Genomic DNA, 15,674 nt, shown 5'->3' with positions numbered 1-15,674 from the left:
TTTTTTTTTTCATTAAGTGGAGGCTTGTTCTCCTTGAGTATGATCCCATTTTTTTTTTAAATAGCTTTATTGAGATAAATTGAAACTTCCCAATCTCAGTTGGACAATCCACAGTTTTTTGTGCAGCTCTTACCACAGTCTGTTGTAGAACACCTCATCCCCCCAAAGAAACCCCATACCCGTTAGGAGTCACTCAACATCCTCTCCCCAACTCCCCAACCCCAGGCAACAACTAATCTTTTTGTCTCTTTAGATTTGCCTATTCTGGACATTTTCTATAAATAGAGTGGTAGGATATGTACCCTTCTGTGTTCGCTTTCACTTAACGTTTTCAAGGTTCACCCGTGCTATAGGTAACATGTCAGTGCTTCCTTTTTATGGCCAAATAGCAGTCCATCGTATGGATACATTTTCTTTATCCATTCTTCAGTTGACGGACATTTGGGTCGTTTCCACTTTTTGGCCATCATGGATAACAATGCAAATGAACATTTATAAACAAGTATCTGTGTGGGCATGTGTTTCCATTTCCCTTGAGTATATACCTAGGAGTGAAATTGTTGGATCATATGGTAACTCTGTTTAACATTTGAAGGAACTGCCACACTAGTTTTCCAAAGTGGTTGTACCATTTTATATCCCTGCCAGCAATGTATCAGTGTTGTACTCTCTCCATAGCCTTGCCAACACCCTTGTTCCCATTTTTTTAAGCCATCTCGGTAAGTGTGAAATGGTATTGCATTGTGGTTTTGATTGGCATTTCCCTGAATGCTAATAATGTGGAGCATCTTTTCATGTGCTGACTGGCAGTTTGTTTATCTTCTTTGGAGAAATGTCTCTTTAGAACTATTGATTCTTTGAGGAGTAACAGTAACCTTCTCAAAAGCCCTGTCCCAAAGGCAAGATAGTGGTCAGTAGGCAGAGAGCTGTACGGTTCTGACCCCGTCCACAAGCAGGAGCTTTTCATGAAGGCCTTGAGTGGGAAGGGATTCAGAACCAGGAGTCCTTGAACACACTGAAATCTTTACAGTGTTCTTAAAGGAGAAAGAGAACACATATGTACCTGTATCAACTAAAACTCACTTTTCTTTTTTTCTTTTTTTTTTTTTTTAATTTTTTTTTTTCAATGTTTATTTATTTTTGGGACAGAGAGAGACAGAGCATGAACGGGGGAGGGGCAGAGAGAGAGGGAGACACAGAATCAGAAACAGGCTCCATGCTCTGAGCCATCAGCCCAGAGCCTGACGCGGGGCCCGAACTCCCAGACCGTGAGATCGTGACCTGGCTGAAGTCGGACGCTCAACCGACTGCGCCACCCAGGCGCCCCTAAAACTCACTTTTCAAACTTTGACTTCGTGGTAGGAATTTAGAGTGGAACTTTCTTCAGGTTGTCTTTTTCCTTCCGGAAAATCAAAATGTACCTGGATGTTCCTAGGACGCAGAAAAGACTCAAACTAACGTAAAAGTCTACTTACGGCATGCCTAGCTGTTTGCACATGTGTAAATTCCCACAGCCACTATCAGTAGGCTGCTATGAGGAACATCACTGCACTGACAAGATTGAAACTCAGATAAACTGTCATTTTGAAAGGCCACCAGCAACCAAACCTTTCAGGGATGGGAACTGAACCACATCTGGCTGGCTGTAAACCTCAAGCCCTTACCTTTCCTTTGTGGCTCTTTTGTTTTGCTCATTAACGAACATATAAAAGGCACTTTGGGCCTGTTTGTAAAGACTGCCTGTCTCTCCAGAAAGTACAGCCATTTGCATTCCCACCAGCACTGTAGGAATATGCGCTGAAACAAATTTGCAGTCCCCATGGCATTTTAACGTTTTTAAGTGGTTCCACTTTTGGGTTTGTGTCTTTGCTTAAAACTCTGTTTTTAATTGAAAGGCAATTTAACTGTGGCTCTTAAAATTTCAACAGTCTAGTGAGCACCATCGGGGAAGACCAGGTCCTTGTTTTTAGAGAATAAAGTTTGGTTTGTATGTATTCTAGCTTTTGGTTTCATTATTGGTATTTTGTGCCCATATTTTTATTTTGACTAATTTATCTTGTAGAATAAAAACGTGAGTTGAACTGTCCCTCACAGTTCTGTTTTGGTCACCCTGAATCAGTGAGATGGCAATTGATTATTCTGATATATAAATGTGAAATGATAGAAAATGCAGATCAATGAGTGAAACAAACCAAGCTAATAGATGCTGGTGGGGAAGATGGTCCGAGTTGCTCCTTCTCATACGCATTGGTCAAGATTTCTGTTTGTCACAAAATAAAAGACTAGATTAACTTGGAAATCTTCCTAGTGCAAAAGAGAAATGCTGACTCAAATATTTAAAAAGCCTTTGGAATTCACAGCCAGCCACTGAGCATTGTCTCTGAGGCCGCAGGCTCTCTAGGAAACCTGGACTTGCAGGTCTGAGCAGGAACAAACTGCCATTATTCACAGGTGACATGCTTGTGAAGAAAATCACTTCTTTTGTCCCCCATCAGACTGAGTCCCTTAAGAACTAGGTTATATGAACCTTTTATATTTCCAAGGCTTGTTGTGGTATACTAGGTGATGAGTACTTAGTACTGAATAAACATTCGTGAATATTCACTTTGCCTCTGGGTGAGAGTGAGGGGACCAGATGGCACAACATACAAAATTGGAGAGAAAAACCCCGATTTCAGAAAACGACTTAGAAAATCTAAGCCTAAAATAGCTCCATTAGGTGAGTGTTAAAAGTCACACCCCTCTGTACATTTAAGCACGTGGAGCCAGAATTAATAGCAAGAGAGATTAGGAAAATCAAAACAGGTTTGTTAGGGTCCCTGGCGACTAAAAACATCAGGAAAAAATCTGAGATTATGCTGAGTGAGGTAGTCCATTCTAAGTACTTGACTGACTCTGTTCCTGGCTGGGAAGAGAATCATGTCCGTAAATTCTTTTGTCACCTTTTGAAGAACTGTATTCACATAACTTAGGTTTGGTATTGCTCTTTACATTGCCTTTCCTTAGATCCTTCCTCTATGTGGAATGTCTTCCTCTACCGCAGCCTTAATGACGTACATGGGTATGATAAATGCCTCCTCGCTCCCGCCGTTCATTCATTAGGCACCTGTGTACTGAGCGTCAGTATGTGCCAACACCGGTCCCGGGTCTGTGGATCTGGAGGCGAGCAGTGTGGACTCTACCCTGAGTGGCTCAAAGGCATGAGGAAGTGTCACTGAGCTGACTCTTTGTAGATAGTGCCCTCTAAATTGTTACTTACATATACACACTCCTGTTTATTCAGTATGAGTACATAGAACTCTGTATCGTGTAAAAAATAACTTGAAGAGTATTATGGCAAGTGCGTACATTAGGAAAGTAAAACCTATAGAGCCATACTAAGATGCGTTCAGAATTAAGATTTAAATCAAACATCTTGCCTGGGGAAGTTACTCCTAATCTCCATTTCTCTCTACAAAATGTTTGCAGATGTGTGGGATAATCAGTGACTTGAAGCATTTGATGGGGTGACTAGTACACAGCAGATGGTTCAGCTGTGTTCAGGTACCATGTTGCCCTGGGCAAACTGTGGACTAAGGCTTCTCGGGGCAGGGATTCATGTGTGTTCCTTGGACTCCTCCCCAGAGGTCAGCCTGGTGCCAAACACAGGGCCAAATGATCAAATTACAAAAGGGTTGTGAAACGTTTTAGAGAGCCCGCTACCTATCCAGCATCGCACCAGGACCTTCTTGTTTAGAGCATTCTCAAAATATTTTAGGATGCGAAGATTCATGCCCAATTAGACTTGGAATAACTGACTTTGTTCCTTTGTGGTCGAAGGTGGAAGATGAACTGACGCTGGCCCCAGGATTTGTAGCCCCACCTAATCTAGATTATTCAGGCTACCACCAGTACATAGAGGAGAGGCTTCCTCCAGAAAGCCCAGCACTGTATGGCCTCCACCCAAATGCTGAAATAGAATTCCTGACGGTGATGTCGAACACTCTCTTCAGAACTTTGCTGGAGATGCAGCCCAGGAATGCACTCATCAGTGAGGAGCTGGGGCAGTCCACGGAAGAAAAGGTAGAGGGTCTTTCTTTTTTTGTGGAACTAATCTTGCGTGTACAACTCAATGAATTTCTCCCTTTCTATACAACTATCTCACCACCACCTAGATCAAAATACATAACATTTCCAACACTCAAGGTCAGTATATCCCTCCCTCTCCCATCTAAAGGTAACTACTCATCTTACCTCTGTCACCATAGGTTAGCTTTGCCTGTGTTTGAACTTCAAATACATGCATTCATGCACTGTGTACTTATTTAGGTCTGGCTCCTTTCATTCTGTGTTATGTTTGTGAGATTCACCCATGTTGTTGCATGGGCTACTGATTCATTTTTGTTTCATATTCTATTGTATGAATATGCCATTTTTTCTTCGTCCTATAGTAGATGGATGTTTGGGTTCTTTCTAGCTTTTCACTATTACGAATATCCCAGCCATGAACATTCTTGTAATCTCTTGTCACCCAGCACTGGCAACTCCCAGAGGCGTCCACTCATACTTCTTACCCTCTCTGCTGAGAAGTGGAATTGCTGGATCACCGGGTGTAACATGTAGTTTCAGTCGATATTCCCAAGCAGTTTTCAAAAGTGCTTGTACCACTTACACTCCCACCAGCAGTGTGCAAGTGTCCCCTGTTCTCTTTCCTTGAGGTTTTGTGAAAGGTAGTATTTCATCATGGTTTTAACTTTGCATTCCTTAGTCAAGGGGTGATGCTGAATATCTTTTCATGGGGTTATAGCCATGTGGATAGAATCTCATGTGAAGTACCTGTTCCACTTGCTTGCCCATTTTTTAAAAATTGTTGTCAATGTTTTTCTTACAGATTTGTAAGGACTGTTCTCAACGTGTATCCTTTGTCAGATAGATGTATGGCAAACCTCTTCTCCAAATCTGTGACCTGCTTTTTTACTGTGTGTTTTTGGCTCTGTCATTTTATGATGTCTTTATTAGATTATCTTGGGAGACTGGCATTGGTTTTTTTGTTGTTGTTGTTGGTTTGTTTTGCTTTTAGCGTTATTCTTTTGAAGGTATCTATTGCCTAGAATGATGGGGATGAGAAATAGACATCAAATGCTACCATTTTTTACATTTAGATTAAAATCTTACTTCTCGTTAACTTAAAACCTTACCAGTTTATTTTTCCCCACATAAATTAGCCCATATTCCCCTCTCACAATTATTAATCAGGATTTGAGGGACAAGGATAGGTTGTTGGAACACATTCTCAGATTTCCTTATCATGAGGTCTCAGGAATTTTCTGTATTATTTCTTGAAATATGGCCATTTGTTGAGGCACTGGTTGTCATTTAGAGGCTTTAGGATTTGTTGTGTGGTGTTTTATCCCATATACTAACATCTCCCTTATCTGAATGTTACACCTTTTTTTTTCTTAAGAAGATGAAAAAGAAAAAAATCACCCATTTGGCAAAAGCTATAGTGTTAATACAAGCAGAGAGGTAGATGAGGTCTTCATTTTGTTTTTTGGGCTTCATTCTTTCCAACAAAGAAGCTGACCGTTAAACCAGAAACTACAAAGCAAACCTCTTGAGATACCTCAACACCCCAAATAGGCAAACAGATTGTAGCAACGAATTTATTGAGTGCTTACTATATGCTAAGCACTTAAGAAAGTGCTTTAGGAAGAAACCATTTAATTCTCAATAGCTCTGAGTAGTATCAGGATCTCTGTTACAGAATTAAGTTTAGGTGATTTGCTAGACAGCTAGAAAGGGCCAATGAAGGAAATCAAACTCCAGCTGATTCCAAAAGCCACCCCTTTACCTAACTTGTCTACTACACTGTTTTGTACTTTGTGCAGCTATTGTAGAGGAATAAGACTGCAGGACCTGAAAAATTACCTGCTGGGCACTAAAGCAACTTGCTGTTAATGCTGTCAGAACTGTAGGCAGTAATCCCAGAAATCAGTGGGAGAGGGAAAGTGGCCTGGGGCTGAAGACAGACAGCACTATCTTCACTCTCTTGTCTACTTTAGGTATTTGTTGGTTTTCCGTAGCTCCGTGAGACCGGATAGACTAAACATGCACATTGAACTACTGTATGCATCTTTGCGTCTTTAATGTATAAGTTTTTTATTTCTTCAGGGCAATAAGTAAAGAAGACAGAGGCTTCCTCGTTGTTGAAAACGTTGATCTAAACTGCTTCCCCAAATTTTAAAAGGCTGTGTCAGTTGGAAAGGGCAACATCATAAAGTCACCAGAATTAGCTCAAGCTTAAAGGGCATTTTTGGTTTGTGTGACTTTCAAAATGATTTTTTTTTAATTAGCGGATTACAAAATGTAATACCCAGATGTTGGGGTTCCACTTCCTCTGATTGTGTCTTGACACGCACAAGTGAAATGGAATTCATGACAGTTCTTCAATTCCCCAAATGCTACCAGTGAAAAAACTACAAATAGTAGCTCCTCCCTGGTGGGATCTAAAGAAGGGGAGGGGCTTCGGTCATGCACAGGTAGCTGAGCTAGTTGGCAGTGCATCTGCCCACCTCCAAGGAGTGGCGGACATGTTTTCAATGCATTAGCAAGCATCATTGGGAGTTGTGGGATAGATTCTGGGACTTCCAAACATCAAGGATAGTGTCCCTGTGACTAAAAATGAAATACAAAGGGGACACTTCGTTGACTCATTGGTTAAGCATCCAACTCTTGGTTTTGGCTCAGGCAATGATCTCGTGGTTTCCTGAGTTCAAGCCCCACATAGGGCTCTGTGCAGACAGCATGGAGACTGCTTGGAATTCATATTCTCTCTCTCTCTCTCAAAAATAAACTTTAAAAGAATCTTTAAAAAAACGAAATACAAAGGAGCTAAATTTTGTGTGTGTTAATGATTTAAGGTTAAGAATGTCTTGGATGACATTTTGGAGAAACTTCCAGAAGAGTTCAACATGGCGGAGATAATGCAAAAAACCTCAAACAGAAGCCCTTATGTTCTTGTTTGCTTCCAAGAATGTGAGAGGATGAATATTCTTCTTCGGGAAATCCGTGTGTCACTTCAACAATTAGACCTTGGTTGGAAGGTGAGTTTAAAAATGGTACCAGAGCAGGTTTTCCCACATTGGAGGGCACTCACTTTGTGGCCTCTTTTCTCCATGCAAGGGGGAGCTGACGTTATCTCCTGACATGGAAGCCCAGCAGTCCCAGCTGAGTTATGACACAGTGCCAGACGCTTGGAGCAAACTGGCATATCCTTCTACTTACGGCCTGGCCCACTGGTAAGCGATTCCCTCCCTGCTCCCACTGGCCTTTCTCCACCTGGATGCTGGCTCAGCGTTCTGAGTTACTGTTGTGTCAGAAGAACTGTGAAGGCTATACTTTGTGAGTACTTTGGGGCCGTACTTGGCATAATTGTGCAAACAAACTACCACCAGTTGTTCCTGAGTATCTTTCGTGGGTTGCTCCGAAGGTAAAAATCAGTGAAAAATCAGGTGAAAATCAGGGTCAAAGCAAGGGGTCATAGCCCCTTACTTATTAGCTATTTGATCTTGAACAAAATACCTGACCTTCCTAATTTCTCAGTTTATCATGTCAAAAATGTAGGGAATAAAATTCCTTCATTCAGTTATTTAAATGGCCACGGGAGGTAACCCGAGTTTGTTTTCGTGTCCCTTCATACCTCATTTTCAAAGCCAGTGATTACCAATGCCATCTCAAAGCTGACTTTTAAAAGCTCATAGTAGAGTACACCATAAATCCAACTGCTTCTGTGTGTGGCTGTGAGTGGAGAGAGGTGTCCCAAAGCCATGGATGAACATTCACAGCTCCCTCACAGCCAGGGCTCTCTCCAACTGCTCCTTGGCCTTCATAGTCAACACACAAAGTTTGAAAGGTTCCCTCCATTCCTGTCTTTTTGGTATGGAATTTTCTTTAATCCATACTTTCCTAAGTCTTTCTTCCATGAACCAGAATGGTCCTCTGAACCTTAAATTGGAAGGCCCCATGGGAATTCCAAATGAGGGGTGCCTGTGACTCTTGATCTCACGGTTGTGAGTTCAAGCCCCATGTTGGGTATAGAGATTACTTTAAAAATAAAATCTTAAAAACAAAACTTTGGGGTACCTGGAAGGCTCACTTGGTTAAGTGTCAACTCTTGATCTCAGGGTCATGAGTTCAAGACCTGCTGTGGGCTACACACTGAAAATATGTGCACCTTGGAACTGCCACATAGGCAGCCAGGTGTTTGCTGTGTAGGGAGGTGTGCCAACATAAGAATGGAAGGTGCAACAAGAACAGACACTCAGATCAATGGAACAAAATAGAGAACCCAGAAACCGACCCACAAATGTATGGCCAACTCATCTTTGACAAAGCAGGAAAGAATATCCGATGGAATAAAGACAGTCTCTTCAGCAAGTGGTGCTGGGAAAACTGGACAGTGACATGCAGAAGAATGAACCTGGGCCACTTTCTTACACCATACACAAAAATAAACTCAAAATGGATGAAAGACCTCAATGTAAGACAGGAAGCCATCAAAATCCTTGAGGAGAAAGCAGGCAAAAACCTCTTTGATCTTGGCTGCAGCGACTTCTTACTCAACACGTCTCTAGAGGCAAGGGAAATCAAAGCAAAAATGAACTACTGGGCCCTCATTAAAATAAAAAGCTTCTGCACAGTGAAGGAAACAATCAGCAAAACTAAAAGGAAACCGACAGAATAGGAGAAGCTATTTGCAAATGACATATCAGATAAAGGGTTAGTGTCCAAAATCTATAAAGAACTTATCAAACTCAACACCCAAAAACCAAATAATCCAGTGAAGAAATGGGTGAAAGACATGAATAGACACTTCTCCAAAGAAGACATCCAGATGGCCAACCAACACATGAAAAAAAAAATGCTCAACATCACTCATCAGGGAAATACAGTTCAAAACCACAATGAGATATCACCGCATACATGTCAGACTGGCTAACATCAACCACTCGGGCAACATCAGATGTTGGCAAGGATGCAGAGAAAGAGGATCTCTTTTGCATTGTTGGTAGGAATGCAAGCTGGTGCAGCCGCTCTGGAAAACAGTATGGAGGTTCCTCATAAAACTAAAAATAGAACTACCCTACGACCCACCTGTTGCACTACTAGGCATTTATCCACAGGATACAGGTGTGCTGTTTCGAAGGGACACGTGCACCCCCACATTTATAGCAGCACTATCAACAATAGCCAAAGTATATAGAAAGAGCCCAAATGTCCATCGATGGATGAATGGATAAAAAAGATGTGGTACATATATACAATGGAGTATTACTTGGCAATCAAAAAGAATGAAGTTTTGCCATTTGCAACTACGTGGATGGAACTGGAGGGTATTATGCTAAGTGAAATTAGTCAGAGAAAGACAAAAATCCTAGGACTTCACTCATAGAGTGTTTCAGCTTAAGAGGAAAAACAGATGAACATAAGGGAAGGGAAACAATATAACAACAGGGAGGGGGGGATGAGCTAAATGGGTAAGGGGTATTAAGGAATCTATTCCTGAAATCATTGTTGCACTATATGCTAACTAATTTGGATGTAAATTCTAAAAACTAAAAAATAAAATTAAAAAAAAAAAAGGAAGGTAGAATGTGGAAGGAACAGATGGCAGCAAACAACTGGCAGGAAGAGTGAGCAAAGCTACTCACTGGATTTCTATGAATGCTGTGGATGTCCAACATTTTTTTTTTTTTTTTTAGTTTTGAGAGAGAAGGGGAGGGGAGGGTCAGAAAGAGAGGGAGAGAGAATCCCAAGCAGGCTCTGCACTATCAGCATGGAGCCCGATGCGGGGCTTGAACTCACAAACCATGAGATGAGCTGAAGTTGCATGCTTAACTGACTGAGCCAACCAAGTGCCCCCCAAATCAAATTTTTTATTTCCAATAAAAAATATTTATATTGTACTTAAGTTTTGTCATAATGGTAACTTTGGACTTCCATCTTATTTTGTGCTTATTTCTATATTTTTCTACTTTTATTCCAATTTTTTTCAGGCTTCTGTCAGTTTAACAGTTTTATTACATGCTTATCATTATTTTAGCAGAGACACTTTACATTGTAGCCTACACACTTGGCTTTTTTAATGTTTATTTTTGAGAGAGAGAGAGAGAGAGCGAGCGAACGCAAATGGGAAAAGGGGCAGAGAGAGACACAAAATCGGAAGTAGGCTCCAGGAGCTGTTAGCACACAGCCCCTGTGCAGGGCTTGAACTCACAAACCATGAGACCATGACCTGAGCTGAAGTCAGACACCCAAGCAACTGGGCCACCCAGGCATCCCCATACTTGACTGCTCTAATATAATGTAAAGTCAACACTTTAGTCTCCCTCTTGCCTCCTCTGATCTGCAATTGTAATTCAACCTTATTTTAAACCATAGTATTTTTGTTTATAGTCAGTATTATTTTTGCTTTGACAACATGTGTTGATGTCTTTGCTCCTTTGTTGCTTTTTACATCTGATTCTGGGCTCCTTTGTTCTGGGCCTCCGTCTCTTTTCGCTGAAAGGCAAAATCTATGCCAGGGCTCTCAGTATATATGGTGGGGAGTAAATGGTGTTCTTTATCGGAATCTTTTTCCCTACGCTCTTGTACTATGCGTAACCTGCAGTTCCAGCATACGAATAATTTCGGCGCTTGAGTTTGCTACCCCCATGGTTTTCTGGCATTTATTATAGCTGATGAGACTGTTCTTAAGCGTACTTGTCATCCCTTCACAACTGATCTGTTTTCTCTGGGGAAGTTCTTAAGATTTTTGTCTTTACTATCGATGTTCCGCAGTTTTACTGATGTATTTAGATGTGGGCTTTTAAAATTGTATCCTACTTGCTCCTTTGTGCTATTGTAAGTGTGTATGTGTGTATGTCTACCCATTGCTTCCACCCTGAAAAATTCTCAGCCCTTATGTCTCCCAATAAATGCCATCTTCCTCATAATCTTCATTGTATTTGCTTATCTGAACTCTTATTTTCAGTCTGTCTCTGCTATATCCTGGTTGATCTCATCACTTCTGGGGAGGGGGGGGACTTCATTTTGTCTTCAATGGTTTCTAGGTTTACTGTGTGTCTCCCCTTAACTTTTAAAATTTTATTGTCCTCGGGGCACCTGGGTGGCTCCGTCAGTTAAACATCCAAGTTTGGCTTAGGTTGTGATCTCAGGGTTTGTAAGTCCAAGCCCCATGTCAGGCTCTGTGCTGATAGCTCGGAGCCTGGAGCCTGCTTCAGATTCTCTGTCTCCCTCTCTCTGCCCCTCCCCAACTCACAGTCTATCTCTCAAAAAAAGAACAAATGTTAAAAAAAAAAAGTTTAATTAAAAAAGATAACATTTCATTGTCCAAAATCAATTTTTCAATTCCAAGTTGTTTATACTGAAATCAGAGAAAGTACCCAACTTGGTTTCGTAATTTCCTGTTTTTAAGACTATTATTCTAGTTTCTTTCTCAGGGTTTTAAATATATTAAGAGTCCTTCAGATCCCACTTGTTTTTATTTGCTGGATGATTCAGCCTTCTTGTTCATTGGATTTGCTGCCATTATCTTATGCCATATAATCAGCTGTCTTTATACTCAAAGAACAGGCTGGCTGGTTATAAAAGAAAAAAAAAGTGGAACCCACTCACTGTTGGGGGCTTTGTAGGCAGCGTGGCTTGCTCTGATCAAATGCTGCTGTATAGGGGTTTGTGGCTGACTTTCTTTCTCCTTTTCTAAAAGACTTCATGTTTTTTCTTCGCTATCCAGAGGATTCTGTCTTTGGTCTATATTAAAATGTGTCTTGGCATTGATTTTTCTTGGGTCACATTTTCTGGAAATATGGTACGTCCCTGATTTTACAAAGTCAGATTTGTAATTTAGGAAAACCCAAATTTCCTAAAATTGTACACAAGTTTTTCATTTCATTTTTTAATTAATTTTTAAATTTACATCCAAGTTAGCATCTGGTGCAACAAGGATTTCAGGATTCGATTCCTTAATGCCCCTTACCCATTTAGCCCATCCCCCTTCCTGCAGCCACTCCAGCAACCCTCTGTTCTCTATATTTGTCTTTTATGTTTTGTCCCCCTCCCTGGATATTTGGATATTTGTCTTTCTCTAATTTTGCTTACCATAATACCCTCCAGTTCCACCCACATAGCTGCAAATGGCAAGATTTCATTCTTTTTGATTGCTGAGTAATACTCCATTGTATATATATACCACATCTTCTTTATCCATTCATCCATCCATGGACTTTGGGCTCTTTCCATACTTTGGCTGTGGTTGATAGCACTACTATAAACATTGGGGTACATGTGTCCCTTTGAAACATCACATCCATATCCCTTGGATAAATACCTAGTAGTGCAATTGCTGGGTTATAGGGTAGTTCTATTTTTAATTTTTTGAGGAACTTCCATACTGTTTTCCAGAGTGGCTGCACCAGCTTGCATTCCCACCAGCAGTGCAAAAGAGATCCTCTTTCTCCGCATCCTCACCAACATTTATTGTTGCAGGAGTTAATGTTAGCCATTCTGACTTGTGTGAGGTGATAGCTCATTGTGGTTTTGATTTATATTTCCCTGATGCATGATGTTGAGCATTTTTCACGTGTTGGTTGGCCATCTGGATGTCTTCTTTGGAGAAGTGTCTATTCATGTCTTTTGCCCACTTCTTCACTGGATTTTGTTTTTTGGGTGTTGAGTTTGATAAGTTCTTTATAGATTTTGGATACTAACCCTTCATCTGATATGTCATTTGCAAATATCTTCTCCCATTCCATCAGCTGCCTTTAGTTTTGCTGGTTGTTTCCTTCCCTGTGCAGAAACATTTTGTTTTGATGAGGTCCAACACTTCATCTTTGCTTTTGTTTCCCTTGTCCCCGGAGATGTGTTAAGAACTTGATGTGGCCAGTGTCAAAGAGGTTGTTGCCTGCTTTCTCCTCTAGGATTTTGATGGCTTCCTGTCTTACATTGAGGTCTTTCATCCATTTTGAGTTTTTGTGTATTTTCCATTTAATTTTAAAATGCTTTTCTTCCTAATTTCATTTTTCTTACCTGGTCATTTCCAAACCAGAATCTTGTTTATACAGGCAATCATTTCCCTTTTTAAAAACTTGTTGTAATTTGGCTATAATGCATAGCCTCTTGTGGTAACATTTTTAGATAAAAAATCTTTTTAGTTTTTTATTTTTTAATGTTTTATTTATTTTTAAGAGAGTGAGCACAAGCAGGGAAGGGACAGAGAGAGACAGAATCTGAAGCAGGCTCCAGGCTCTGAGCTGTCAGCACACAGCCTGATGTGGGGCCTGAACTCATGAACCACCAGATCATGACCTGAGCCAAAGTCAGATGCTTCACCAACTGAGCCACCCAAGTGGCCCTGAAAGTCTTTGTTTTTCCTTTTTGTTGCCTTGTCAATTATGTTTTCCCTAAACCAGAGATTTGGAAGAACTGGCATGGGGCAGGTAAGAGCCATGCTGTAAACTGGCAGGCATTACAACAAACTTGTAGTGACCCAAGCGTGAATGTGAGCATCAGCCTTGCTGCTTTTCTAACACATAACCAAACCAGGTGCCAGGAAACTTCAGGGCTAGCCTGCATGGCCCTCACCCTAGAGAACTCCCTGCTGGCTTTAACATACACACGCTCCATTCTCTCTTTCTGGCAGCCCTGAATCCTACATTTCAAAGCTTGACAGGTCTCCTGATTTTATCAGAGAAGCTAATTTTCCCATAGCCTCTGTGAGAGTTAGTCTCCTTCCTTGAAAAACTGTTGTGATGAGTTCTGAACTTGGGTAAAAAAACCTCATTTTCCCAAACCACAGTCATGTAGAGGCTCAGAGTTGTGGTTTCCCCTTATTAGCTTTTTCTTCCCCCCATTCCTATTGTATATGGAAAGTCCACTGTCTGGGCTCTACTGCCTCTGCCCTTCCCAGCAGCCATCCTTCCCACCCCAATCCTTACACACACACGCATTGCCACGCACACACCTCGTCCACACTCTGTTGGAGCCTGTCAGGTGGATTATACACACATCACCTGGGTGTGGTTGCCACGTATCACTAAGAGCATCTAAATAAAATTAAGTAGAGATGAATTTTCCACATTCCTCAGTGTTTCTTGTCCCTAGTGGTAATAGTTAAAAAATTTCAACAGGAAAGAAAATCTTTTTAAAGGGATCTACTTCATCGGGGCGCCCGCGTGGCTCGGTTGAGTGTCCGATCTCGGCTCAGGTCATGATCTCACAGTCCGTGAGTTCAAGCCCTGCATTGGGCTCTGTGCTGATAGCTCGGAGTCTGGAGCCTGCTTCAGATTCTGTGTCTCCCTCTCTCTGACCCTCCCCTGTTCATGCTCTATCTCAAAAATAAACAAACATTAAAAAAAAAAAATTTAAAGAATCTACTTCACCTTATCGGAAAACTCTGTTTCCTCCTACCTCGTGTTTACCAGGTTTAATGACCTCCTTTTGCGATGCCGGGAACTTGAAACCTGGACCCACGATCTTGCCCTTCCAGCTGTAGTGTGGCTTCCTGGCTTCTTCAACCCTCAGTCCTTCTTAACTGGTAAGGGTTCCTACTGGGCGGCCCCAGCTTCTGGCACAAATCCTGCCTCACCTGCCCTGCTCCCCAGTGCTCATGACACAGGAGGGAGGGGCAGGAGTGATAGCTGTGTGTGCAGAGAAAGTAAAGTTCCAAGCATAGCAGCCACGTGAAGTGGGATATAAACATTTTCTGTCAAAGGCCACGGGGGTCTCTTCTCCAGTGGTTCCCTTCTGCCACCACAGTGCAAAACCAGATGCTGTGTAACCAAATGGGCCTGGCTATTCCAGTAAAAGTTCATGTACACAAGCAGGGAGGTGTCCTGCAGGCCTCAGTTGGCCATCAGTCTAGCGCAGCCACACGCACGTTTCCAGGAACCCGAAGCACAGCACAATGCCTCAGTCAGAAAGGCAGCTGACTGTGGGCCCCTGGGAGCCCTTTTACCACTACATCCCATTTCCTGCTCCTTCTCTTCCCACAGCAATCATGCAGACCATGGCTCGCAAAAATGAGTGGCCCCTGGACAAAATGTGCTTGACTGTTGATGTTACCAAAAAAACCAAGGAAGATTATGGCCATCCTCCACGGGAAGGTGCCTATCTCCACGGGCTCCTCATGGAAGGTAAGATAGCACAAGCAGCACAGGTGTAGTTTTTAATTTAGGAGCTTTCTTCGATCAGTTACAAGTTGGTATCTGTCCTTGGTTTACTCCACTCCTCTGTACTCACTCACATCTAGCAGTTGTCTACCTCGTTTTACCACATTTAATGCCAGGATCTGGGTCCAACGTCAGCCAAGTTTTAAGGCACGTAGGGTGATGGCTGTCACTTAAATCTGCATCTGTTTCTAGTGTTAAATTACCTGTGGCATTAAGACCTACACTAAAAAGATTGTGAAGCAATTAAAAACTGTCACTTCACTCTGACATTTTACTACAAGATTTCTTTAAGCCCTTAAGATGCCAGTGCATGCGAATCTCTAATGTGGGTGGGTGAGAGGAAAGGCATTCATTTTGAAGAATTCAATTTTTTAAGGAGAGGGCAAACTCATTTGCTTTATTGTGCCTGAATTCTTGGAGAGTGTGTTTTCAAACAAGGTTTAGATCTTTTGAATTCAAATTAGTTCA

The 15,674-nt window shown here is 41.7% G+C and overlaps 1 protein-coding gene across 2 annotated transcripts in view; it reads left to right on the top strand.

Annotated features, from left to right (window-relative positions):
- Positions 1 to 15,674, top strand: part of DNAH11 (dynein axonemal heavy chain 11) — a 352,527-nt gene that overhangs the window by 336,077 nt on the left and 776 nt on the right. For both annotated transcript variants that reach the window (XM_086694494.1, XM_086694493.1), the window contains 5 exons: positions 3,820 to 4,062; positions 6,900 to 7,082; positions 7,162 to 7,277; positions 14,460 to 14,572; positions 15,030 to 15,170. In XM_086694494.1, the coding sequence (XP_086550620.1) occupies positions 3,820 to 4,062; positions 6,900 to 7,082; positions 7,162 to 7,277; positions 14,460 to 14,572; positions 15,030 to 15,170 (796 nt within the window). The remainder of the gene's footprint in view (positions 1 to 3,819; positions 4,063 to 6,899; positions 7,083 to 7,161; positions 7,278 to 14,459; positions 14,573 to 15,029; positions 15,171 to 15,674) is intronic.

Source organism: Puma concolor, chromosome A2 (genome assembly GCF_028749965.1).
Source record: "Puma concolor isolate L17-30 chromosome A2, mPumCon1.1.hap2, whole genome shotgun sequence".
NCBI classification, from domain to species: Eukaryota; Metazoa; Chordata; class Mammalia; order Carnivora; family Felidae; genus Puma; species Puma concolor.
The sequence above is the reverse complement of the archived record's forward strand: the minus strand, read 5'-3'. Positions and strand labels throughout refer to the sequence as shown.